The sequence below is a fragment of the Carlito syrichta genome, unplaced genomic scaffold (assembly GCF_000164805.1).
Source record: "Carlito syrichta isolate Samal-C Ts95f unplaced genomic scaffold, Tarsius_syrichta-2.0.1 Scaffold63322, whole genome shotgun sequence".
Lineage (NCBI taxonomy): Eukaryota > Metazoa > Chordata > Mammalia > Primates > Tarsiidae > Carlito > Carlito syrichta.
The window spans coordinates 31,323-43,484 of NW_007007418.1; the positions used below are offsets into that span (position 1 = coordinate 31,323).

Genomic DNA, 12,162 nt, shown 5'->3' on the forward strand with positions numbered 1-12,162 from the left:
GCCAAGTTGCCTGGGTGGGTCTCGAACCCGCGGGCTCAGGCAATCCACTCACCTCGGCCTTCCAAAGCACTGGGATTACAGGCTGAGCCACCGAGCCTGGCCCTTTTTTAACTTCATGTGTGCTGCAAGTTTGTTCCTTCTCTCTTGTCGTGCTTTCTTGCTTTTTATTTTTCATTGAAAAAAAATAACACCCCACACACAGCTGTTGCTTCAGCGAATTTGTAGTTTTGGTGGCCATTCAGGCTGAAGATGACTTTATCCAGAGCAGTAGTCCTCAAACTTAGATTCAACCCCTTTTTTTTTTTTTTGAGTTGTAGTCTCACTCTGTCACCCAGACTGTCACTCCCGGCCACCACAGCCTCGACCTGCTGGGCTCCAGCGATCCTTCCGCCTCAGCCTTCCAAGTAGCTGGAACTAAGGCGCGCGCTACCACACCCGGCTAATTTTTTTATTTATTGTGGAGATGAGGTCTCGCCAGGTTGCCTGGGCGGGTCTCGAACCCACGGGCTCAGGCAATCCACTCACCTCAGCCTCCAAAGGCGTGGGATTACAGGCTGAGCCACCGAGCGCGGTTTAGATTCAACTCTTTTAATGGAAAAAGATTCTCAACAAATCAGGTTTTTTACTTGAGTGTTTATGTTAATCTGTAATATAGTTACTTAGCTATTTATAGAACAAAGCTAGATACAAACCAGTTAAACTTACTACTCTAACTCAGGTATTAGTCCAAATGTTTTTATGATTTGACTGCTAAGCCCCAAAACCAATAAAATTTAAATTAGCAGCATGAATTTAATCTGATAGATTTTTATGGTCTTACTAAAACTAAATCACTTGATACTGGATTTTGTGTTAGAGCCTTAAGTTCTAGATTCAGTCTGTCCCTATGTTTTCACTTCAATTTTAACTCAGAGAATGCCTGGCTTGATAAATCTTTTAAACAAGTGTAAAGACTTGGATTCAAGCATGTTGAGGATAATGAGGCACCAGACTACCAGCAAATAGTTTTGCTGGATTGCCAGTTTCATGAGGGGGCCACTTCATAACTGTAAAGTTAAGGCACATTTAGCAGTTCAGTGCTTTTTAGTTTTTATTTAGTAGCTGTCTACTTCGCTGCAACTGGAACCGAAGCAGAAGATTTCTTGTCCACTACTACCTTCCTGGTGATAAACGAGCTGTGTTGCACAGCCTTCCGCTTGAATAGTGAGCAGGGCCCTGAGGGTGGCACTCTGGAGTTGAGGGTGCCCCGTGTGTACTTTCTTTCTCCCATTGCTTTTTATCTGTTCAAACTGCTAGGAAACATCCCCTCTTACAACACATGCTGACGTCCTTACAGGCATGATGTAAACACAAGTGCGGGCCAGAAATTGCATAACAGAATATATACAGTGGGTCAATTTTTTTTAAACGAAATGGAAATGACACTTAAATTTTTTCTTCACAAGACCAGGACCCTTGAGAGGAGATACCTATGGTCCCCTGAAACACTGATGCGGGAGGGTTCAGAGCATTTCTATAACATGTTAAAACAAGCAGTTCTCAGAAAAAATTTGGTAGCATGACAGTCTCTGAAATCTGCTGTACAGATAATGATTGGTTTATAAAGCTGGAAAACAGAAAACTGGAGGCAGAGCTGTGCTGGCGAGCGGGTTGCAGGTGCCCAGGGCCAGTTTGGTTCAGCTGCGACTGAGGCCGGGAGCTGGGTAGTTTATAGGAAGACCTTCTAACAGCACTCATGCACAGACAGGGTGGCCCTGTCTGGATACTATAAAGATACTATAAGTAGATCTTACTTGGTATAGAAGATCAACTATATCTCTGAAGTTCTGCCTTAAGATTTTGTAATGCTAATTTGGCATTAAAATCGTGTTCTTCCTAAGTGTCCTGAAAATGAAGCTACTCCAAAAGCTCCTTAAACTTTTTTGCCCTGCTTTATCTAAAACTTGCATGTTAGATTGTATTTTGGCTTCGTTGGACTAATTTTTGTGAATTTTTCCCTACAGTGAGAGGGTCCAAGCCTGGTAAGAATGTCCAGTTGCAAGAGAATGAAATCAGAGGACTGTGCTTAAAGTCTCGGGAGATCTTTCTCAGTCAGCCTATCCTGCTAGAACTTGAAGCACCACTGAAGATATGTGGTAGGTTTTGGCCATGGTTGCATGATTGGTTGGCTGAGTTGAGGATGATCTTGTATGAGCTAGCGGAATCATTTTTCTATTTACAAAATAACCTTGCAATTAAATTAATAGTAACTTTAGAAGTAATGCCGCAAAAGGACTTAATTTACTTAGATGTGCTTCGTATTTTTAGAACATTATTTCGCTGAAGGTATATAAACATTGAGAAGAAAAAAGAAACTAAGAATGGAGAGCCAGGAAAAGGTGTGAATGACATGGTTATATAGGGTTGTATTTTAGCCTAGCGCAGCACTAGTTATATCTAAAAATAAAACTTTCTTGATGCTGGTTGTGTGGTCCTGCTTTCTACACAATAAATAAAAGCAGATAATCTGTTAACTCAATATAAAAACTAAACTATTTGAGTAACGACATACTCTTTGTAGCATATTTGACTACGCTGATAAAACTTTGTATGCATGTAAAATGCTCTTTGGCATTATCTAGCAGGGAGAAATCGAAAACCAAGTGCGTTGGTGGGTGTCGTGTGTGTGCCTTTGTTGTGATGGGCCCAGGGCTCACTGGAAATGTAGCAGTTCTGCTGACATAGTAGCCGGAGATTAAGCTGTCAGAGATCTGATATTGATCAGTCCACCTGAAAGGAAAGCCATGTTCCTTGGCAAGAAGGTATGCCTGGACATAATACTCCTTTCTACAAAATAAATTCTTAATTAGTTGAGTTTTGTGTAATCTTTTGGACATACACACTTAAAATTTTTATTAAGCTCAGTCGAACTAAATATGCAGGATTGGAAATTTCTTAGTATTGGCTGTCAAACTGAATTCTCATTACTAGAGGTCAGTGCTATTGTGCAGTAAATATTTAAAGAATGTCTTCCCAAAGCTTTGTTAGTGGATTGCCCTGTAGTATGGAAACCTTTGTAACATAATTCCTGCTTCTAGGTGATATCCATGGGCAATACTATGATTTGCTTCGGCTATTTGAGTACGGTGGTTTCCCGCCAGAAAGCAACTACCTGTTTCTTGGGGACTATGTGGACAGAGGAAAGCAGTCGTTGGAGACTATCTGCCTCTTACTGGCCTACAAAATCAAATATCCTGAGAATTTTTTTCTTCTCAGAGGGAACCATGAATGTGCCAGCATCAATAGAATTTACGGATTTTATGATGAATGTGAGTACTTTCTACATCCAAGGAATAGTTATTTAAATTAAGATACTCTGTCATAAACTGAGCTATCACATACTTCTGTTAGAGTTTGTGAGAATTTAGATGAAATGTTATCTCTTGCGATTTCTATTTCTTTAACTCTATTTCTATTTCTTTGTCTTAGCTTCCCCCCTCCCCCACCCCCTTGGGTAGAAAATAACACTGCCAAATATATAATAGGCCAAAATGGATTCTTTGACGATGTGATGATCAGATTAGGAAGTGATGATCACAGTAGTGGTTTTGTTTTGTTTGGGTTTTTTTAGGATAATTGTCGTGAGTATTCACAGATAACTCGATTCTTTTGGGAGGGGGTTGGAGTCTCACTCTGTCACCCAGGCTGGAGTGACACACAGTCACCCCAGTGTCAACCTGCTGGGCTCCAGCGATCCTTCCGCCTCAGCCTTCCGAAGTAGCCGGAATTACAGGCATGCGCTACCACGCCTGGCTGATTTTTTATTTATTGTAGAGACGAGGTCTCGCCAAGTTGCCCGGGCTGGCTTGAACCTGTGGGCTCAGGAAATGCACTCGCCTCGGCCTCGCAAAGTGTTGGAATTGGAAACTGAGCCTGGCTGATAACTTGACTCTTACTACAACTCTGAGAACCTGTTCGAGTGGTTAGTTTTGTTTTTAACAACTTTATTGTGATATAATTTTATTCCATAAAACCCATCTGTTTAAAGTATATGCTGAGTGCAGTGGCTCATGCTTATAATCCCAACACTTTGGGAGGCCAGGAGTTACAGACCAGCCTGGGCAGCATAGTGTGATCTATTAAATAAAATAAAAAATTAATAAGGCATGATGGCATGTGCTTATAGTCCTAGCTACTAGGAAGGCTGAGGAAGGAGGATCCCTTGAGCCAGGAGTTTGAAGTTATGGTGAGCTATAATGGTGCCACTGCACTCCAACCTGGGTGTCAGAACGAGATACTGTCTGGGGGAGGGGAAACAAACTAGCAACAAAGTGCGCAGTGTGGTGACTTGTAAATTTATTTTATTTATTTTTTATTTTTGAGTTGGAGTCTCTGTCGCCCAGACTGGAGTGCCGTGGCCACTCCCGGCCACCGCAGCCTCTACCTGCTGGGCTCCGGCGATCCTTCCGCCTCAGCCTTCCGAGTAGCTGGAAATACAGGCGCGCGCTAACTTGCCCGGCTAATTTTTTTGATTTATTGTAGAGATGAGGTCTCGCCAAGTTGCCCAGGTGGGTCTTGAACCCACGGGCTCTGGCAATCCACTCACCTCAGCCTCCCAAAGGTGCAGGATTACGGGCTGAGTCACCGAGCCCGGCCAAGTTTGGAATTCTTACCTCCACTCTCCTGCGTTTATCATTTCTGCCAGAAGGACAGTTGGGAGTAGAGGGGTGGGTGGTTAAGGGATTTGCGAATATGATGAGGAGGAGGTATGTGAGGGCTGTCTCTATGGCTCTCTCTGGACCACAGTTATAACCTGCAGTGTCTGGAGGTGTGGGGTTTTCCATTCAGTCTCACACAGATGTGTTGAGCCAGCTTGTTTGTTAGGAGTGGATCCTAGAAAGGTTACATTCAGAGACTGTGCTCTTCTACCACCACCCTTGACCACAACTGAATGCTTGCTTGGTCTACAACCTTGAGATCCAGCTGAAGATGAAGTGGGGGAGGGGTCATGGGAAAGAAAAATTCTGCAGGTTTTACACTGATGGGGACAATTGAGTTTATGCAGGAAAGATAATGTGATATTAACAGTGTGTCTGGCCGGGTGTGGTAGCTCACACCTATAATTCCAGCACTTTGGGAGACCAAGGCAAGAGGATTGCTTGAGCCCAGGAAGTCGATGCTGCAGTAATCGTGCCACTGGACTCCAGCCTGGGTGACAGAGTGAGACCTCAACTCAAAAAAAAAAAAAAAACACAAAAAAAACCGTCTGCATCAAAGAAGTACTGCTAGTGAGGCAGTTACTCCTCCTTAGTGAAATGAGCAGAGGTTTTTGTAACATTGTGTTTGGGTATTTGCTAACAGCTGTTACTTTTGAGTTAGGAAGGAGTTCCTTTAACATAACTGTTGGCTCAGCTGATTCTTTGATGTTTTTATTGATGAAGTTTAAATCCAGATGATCTCATTTTGACATATATCCTAGTGTGATGACATTGGCTAGATCTATTTCAGTTTCTATTTAATACGGAGGTCTGCCAGGTTTGGTGGCTTGGCCTGTAATCCTAGCACTTCGGGAGGCTAAGGTGAATGGATTGCCTGAGCCTGCGGGTTTGAGACCCGCTTGGGCAGCTTGGCAAGACCTCATCTCTACAATAAATCAAAAGTCAGCCGGGCGTGGTAGCACGCATCTGTAGTTCCAGCTACTTGGAAGGCTAAGGTGGAAGGATCACAGGCCGAAGGATCGCCGGAACCCAGCAGGTCGAGGCTGTAGCGGCCGGGAGTGGCCACTGCACTCCAGTCTGGGTGACAGAGTGAGACTCCAAAAAAAAGGATAATTTTATTAAAATGAGATTTTATTCATATATAGGTATGTAAACCTACATATGGAACAGTTTTGCAGCCACTGCTTACTTCCCAAGTAGAAAAAGTACTGTATACTCTCATTTCCTTATTTTTAAACTTTATGAGCTGGGCTCGGTGGCTCAGCCTGTAATCCCACGCCTTTGGGAGGCTGAGGTGAGTCAATTGCCTGAGCCCGCGGGTTCGAGACCCGCCTGGGCAGCGAGACCTCATCTCTACAATAAATAAAAAAAAATCAGCCGGGCGTGGTAGCGCATGCCTGTAATTCCGGCTACTCGGAAGGCTGAGGCGGAAGGATCGCCGGAGCCCAGCAGGTCGAGGCTGTGGTGGCCGGGAGCGGCCACTGCACTCCAGTCTGGGCGACGGAGTGAGACTCCAACTCAAAAAAAAAAAACTTTATGAATATGATGCTGGAAAGGCTGAGGTACGTGTTGTTAGGTGAAACAGAAATGTTGATCCTTTTCTGTTGTGAGGACTGGCCGACAATGGCAAATACAGCATCTAGGAAAGGAAAGCTCTCTGGGGAAACCATTGGATATCGTGCAGGGACAGGCATCAGGAGAAATGGAGACAAAACCAAGTCACTCTGTAATTGGGGGTTAAGTCAGTATGACTGTGTTTTGAATATCCCTTATCTGGAATGCTTGGGACCAGAGTGTTTCAGGTTTCAGACTTTTTTGGATTTTGGAATATCTGCATTATACTCACTGGTTGAACATCCAAAATCCTCCAATGAGCATTTCCTGTGAGTGTCGTGTCAGCACTCAAAAAGTTTCCAATTTTGGAGCTTTTTAGATTAGGGATATTCAACCTATATTATTTTTTATTTTTTACTTTTTTGTTATCGAAAATAGGAGGTGGTGATTGTATACAAGTTCACCTTTAGCCTTTTGTGGGGAGGAATTTTTTAAGCTTCCAGGACCCTGCAGTGAAAGAGAATATGGGACAGACGGAGTATATGGCCTCCAGAGAAATATAAAACAAATCTAATACTAATTCGTGGCCCAAGTTAGTCCCAGGCATTGAGAAACTGTTGGGAGAAAAGGCAGCAGTCCCCCTTTACAGAGAGGGAAGGCAAATGTTTGTTGGAGCTGTGTAACATCAAGCCCTGCGTGGTTTGCACCAGGGGGTGGAAGGCTGGTTCAGGAAACCTGTTGCTTGGGCCAGCTCTGACTCTAAACGAGAAGTATAGTTTTAACCCTTCATTTGGGTCCCTCTAGCCCCCAGGATAAGAAAGGAAAAGAGACTAAGGACAAACTTGTGGTTTAGGAATGAAGATTGTGCAGGAGACAAAGGCACCTGAACAATTGGGCCTTTAACCAGGTCAATCAAATTGTTTTTCCAAGGTTTGTGAGTTTGTTTGTTTGTTTGTTTGTTTGTTTGTTTTGAGTTGGAGTCTCACTCTGTCGCCCAGACTTGAGTGCACTGGCTGCTCCCGGCCGCCTCAGCCTTCCAAGTAGCTGGAACTACAGGCACACGCTACCACGCCCGGCTGATTTTTTGTTTTATTGTAGAGATGAGGTCTCGCTGCCCAGGCGGGTCTCGAACCCGCAGGCTCAGGCAATCCACTCACCTCAGCCTCCCAAAGTGTGGGATTACAGGCTGAGCCACCAAGCCCAACTTGTTTGTTTTTGAGTCTCACTCTGTCTCCCAGGCTGGAGTGCAGTGGCACCACAGCCTCAACTTGCTGGGCTCAGGCAAACCTTCCACCTTAGCTTTCCAAGTAGCTGGAATTACAGGTACCCACCACCACATCTGGCTAATTTTTTTTTTATTTATTGTAAAGACGAGGTCTCACTTTGTAGCCCAGGCTGGTCTTGAACCCCTGGGTTCAGGTAACCGTCTCACCTCCGCCTCCCAAAGTGCTGGGATTACAGGTGTGAGCCACTACACCCAGCCTTTGTGAGTAGTTTTAACCTTATCATATACACAAGACTGTAGCAACAGTCTTAGAAGCATCTAGAGCGGCACTCTGGCTCCAGGCTGTGTAGAGCCCACGTGCTGGTAAGGGGCACATCAGTCCCTTTGGGAGCATTCCATTCTGAGTGTGCGCAGTGTGAGGAGCAGACACCCTGTTGCACCTGCAGGAAGCAGTCTGGATTCCCCTCTAATCATTGTGTTCCCAGTGGAGCATTGTGGAGTGGGGGCTATCTGGTGTCATCAGGCTATTGAGGGGTGAAAGGGACAGATGGTTTCCTCGGAAGGCGATAATGGCACATGTGTAAGCTGTTCGTAGTCACCTTTAGAAATGGAGCTGCCAGGCTCAGTGGCTCAGCCTATAATCCCGCACTTTGGGAGGCTGAGGTGAGTGGATTGCTGAGCCCGCGTGTGCAAGACCCGCCCGGGCAACTTGGTGAGACCTCATCTCTACAATAAATCAAAAGATTAGCCGGGGTGTGGTAGCGTGCATGTGTAGTTCCCGCGTCTTGGAAGGCTGAGGCAGAAGGATCACCGGAGGCCAGCAGGTCGACGCTGCGGTGGCCGGGAGCGGCCACTGCACTCCAGTCGGGACGACAGAGTGAGACTCCAACTCAAAAGAAAAAGAAAAAGAAATAGGGAGCTAACTACCTATAGAGGAGATTGGACAAAGTAGATGAGGTTTCAGAGTTGGGATTTTAATCCTTAGTCATTATCATATCTAGAAATCTGATTTCATACCTCTGTGGAATTTAAAAATATTTCATGTGAAAATGTAAGTTGTTGCTTATAGATCAGATATCTCCCAAGTGCTGCTATGTATATCTGATTCTCCTCAATGTACTCCAGGAGAGTCTTAATAAAAGCATAACTTCGCTTGTGTAAACAGTAATTAGAACCTTGCTTGGGGGAAATTATCTTGAGAGAATGAGCCTACAGAACAGTAATCGAATTTTAATCCTAAAATTTTCACAGGTAAAAGAAGGTACAACATTAAACTATGGAAAACTTTCACAGACTGTTTTAACTGTTTACCGATAGCAGCCATCGTGGATGAGAAAATATTCTGCTGTCATGGAGGTATGTGGGATGATTTTTCTTCCAAATAGGGTTTCCTTTGGAAAGGGTGGCACTTGGACATGTATGAGTTCTCGTGGGGATGATTTCCTTTGGCAGCACCTTTGTTGATGTGTTGCATCATAGCTTCACTCTGACCCAGCCATGATCATTTGGAAATAAGTCGGAAATTAGCAGTTGATTTGTTACAGGGAGTGCTGGATTCTGAGTTTGCTTTGAAAGAAGATCAGAGAGGATTTTTGACTGTCAGATGGGCAGCATTTAACTTGCTGTGCCATAGACCCTTTAGAACACTGAAGATGTCACAGGTTTTCCCTTAACCTGGTTTTAATCCTTTCAGATCTTTTTTTTTTACTTGGATTTTAAAAATTAATTTGCTTTACTCAGTTGTCGTGCTTTATATGATATAATCAAAATGGTAAGTTTCTTTCATGTGTAGTCAGAAGGGAGCAGCCGTGAGAGAGCCAGGATAATGTATTTGATCTCTGCCCTCCTATAATTACCCAGGTTTGGGTAGGGTTAGGCATGTGGTTTTTTTGTGGGGGATTTTTTGTTTTTGTTTAAGTTGGGGTCTCACTCTGTCATCTAGCCTGGACCTTCCAGGCTCAGGCAGTCCTTCCACTTCAGCATCCCAAATAGCTAGTACTACAGGTGTGCACTATGATACCCAGCCTATCTATCTTTTTTTTTTTTTTTTTTTTTTTTAAAGAGATGAGGTTTTGCTATGTTGCCCAGGTGGGTCTCAAACTCCTGGTTCAAGCAATCCCCCCACCTCAGCCTCCCAAAGTTCTGGGATTATAGGTGTGAGGCACCGCACCAGGCCAGGCATGCTGTATTTTTGTTTTGTTTGTTGTTTTGTTTTGAGTCAGAGTCTCTGTCACCAAGGCTGGAGTACAATGATAGGATCATGGCTACTGCAGCCTTAACCTGCTAGGCTCAGGTGATCCTTCCACCTCAGCCTTCAAAAGTAGTTAGAACCACAGGTATGTGCCACCATGCCCAACTAATTTTTTAATTTATGGTAGAGATGAGATCTAGCCAAGTTGTCCAGGCTGGTCTCAAACCCATGGGCTCAGGCAATCCTCTCTCCTGGGCCTCCTAAAGTGCTAGGATTATAGGCATGAGCCACAGTGCCCGGCTAGGCATGTCGATTTTAACTCAGATCATAATAGACTACCTCTGAGCTGCTCTGATAGATGTGGTAGTATTTAACGGGGTTCTGTATGTTGAGGTAACTGTCTCCATGTACTGTTTAAACATACTGTGCCCCATGAATGAGTGCATATAATTCCAGTGTGTATTCAGTTGTCATTTTTTAAACCAGAACTAAGCAAATAAACAACATAGCCACAGATTTGAGTTTTCATTCAGAGGCATTGAACCTCTCTCTTAGACATATGGAACTGTTAAAGTGATAACTTCCTTTTAAAAGTTTGACTTGCGGGCTTGGTGGCTCAGCCTGTAATCCTGCGCTTTGGAGGCTGAGGTGAATGGATTGCCTGAGCCCGCGGGTTCAAGACCCACCTGGGCACTTGGCGAGACCTCATCTCTACAATAAATCAAAAACATTAGCTGGGCGTGGTAGTGCATGCCTGTAATTCCAGCTACTTGGAAGGCTGAGGCAGAAGGATCGCCGGAGCCCAGCAGGTCGAGACTGTGGTGGCCAGGAGCGGCCGCTGTACTCCAGTCTGGGTGACAGAGTGAGACTCCAACTCAAAGAAAAAAAAAAAGATTTTCTTGCCAGGCTCAGTGGCTCAGCCTGTAATCCTGCGCTTGGGAGGCCAAGGTGAGTGGATTGCCTGAACCTGCAGGTTCAAGACCTGCCTGGGCCAGTTGGCGAGACCTCGTCTCTACAGTAAATCAAATAAATGAATAAATAAATAAGTAAATAAATAAAAGTTCGACTTGCTTCCACTTTTTTCTCATTGATAGGTTTATCACCAGATCTTCAATCTATGGAGCAGATTCGGCGAATAATGCGACCAACTGATGTGCCAGATCAAGGTCTTCTTTGTGATCTTTTGTGGTCTGACCCCGATAAAGATGTCTTAGGCTGGGGTGAAAATGACAGAGGAGTGTCCTTCACATTTGGTGCAGAAGTGGTTGCAAAATTTCTCCATAAGCATGATTTGGATCTTATATGTAGAGCCCATCAGGTATTGATTTTGAATTTTACATGTACACTTAAGAGCATGTGTGTGAGCACAGATTCTCCTTGTTGATTTTGGTGGGTAGGTATTGCTATTTATACAGAGTGTCTCTGGAAACAACCTACAGGGTATCAGGTTCAGTGGGAAACTGAAAAGTGGTTTTAATTTCCTAAGATTTGCACCTATTTATATTGAAAACATTTTCTCTCCAAGGTGGTTGAAGATGGATATGAATTTTTTGCCAAGAGGCAGTTGGTCACTCTGTTTTCCGCCCCCAATTATTGTGGAGAGTTTGACAATGCAGGTGCCATGATGAGTGTGGACGAAACACTAATGTGTTCTTTTCAGGTAGAGCTTTCAGCATTCTTCTATTATGTTTGAGTTTTGCTCGTTGAAACAGAAATCGTTGCTGCTTTCTGCCTACTGTTCATTTATGTTGAGTAGACTTTAGCCAGTGTTGGTCCTAGGTGAATAGTGTGTGGATCCATTTTAAAGGGAAAAGTTATTATGGAACCTCTCCCCTGTGTTTAACTGTTTTTGCGTTACTTAAATAGGCAAAAGCAAAATAATATGTTGACTCCTTACACTTAGGCTCTTCTTCTGTAAATCTAAAACTGTAATGTCAATGTAATGTTTGGTTAAAATTAAATCACCATGTGCATGTGAAAACAGTACTGACTGCCATGCGCCAGGTATGCCGTGTGATTACTTAGCTTTCCCCTCTTTTCTCTGATCTAGTTTGTTGGTGTACCGTGACATCATTTGGCTTCACTTGACACAGAAGCATTATTTACACAGAACTTGCTGCAACCTTTTTCTCATTTGCTTATTAAGAAAACTGTATAACTTCAAGCCAGCCCAGTCAGAAACATAAATACAGTTGTTGAAATCATGGGACAGTTATCAGTTAAATGAGTTAAAACAGTTTTTACCAGTTGTTGGGGAGAACTTGCAGCTTCCACAGACTGTGCCAGGATTCCCCCAGGGATGCTTGAGAAACACTTTCTAAAGAACTTTCCCCCCCGGGTCAGGAGGCATGACTAAAGATGCTTCCAGGTGTAGACTTCAGAAAGTGGACAATTTGCCAGTCTCAGTGGCTCAGCCTGTAATCCCGCGCCTTTGCAAGGCTAAGGTGAGTGGATTGCCTGAGCCCGCAGGTTCGAGACCCGCCTGGGCAGCGAGA

At 44.1% G+C, this 12,162-nt stretch overlaps 1 protein-coding gene across 1 annotated transcript in view; it reads left to right on the forward strand.

The window, feature by feature from the left end:
* LOC103252205 (serine/threonine-protein phosphatase PP1-beta) overlaps positions 1-12,162 on the forward strand; it is a 24,855-nt gene that overhangs the window by 10,586 nt on the left and 2,107 nt on the right. Inside the window, exons 4-8 of the mRNA XM_021708621.1 lie at positions 2,004-2,135; positions 3,078-3,308; positions 8,728-8,832; positions 10,762-10,985; positions 11,193-11,327. Coding sequence (XP_021564296.1) covers positions 2,004-2,135; positions 3,078-3,308; positions 8,728-8,832; positions 10,762-10,985; positions 11,193-11,327 — 827 coding nt within the window. The remainder of the gene's footprint in view (positions 1-2,003; positions 2,136-3,077; positions 3,309-8,727; positions 8,833-10,761; positions 10,986-11,192; positions 11,328-12,162) is intronic.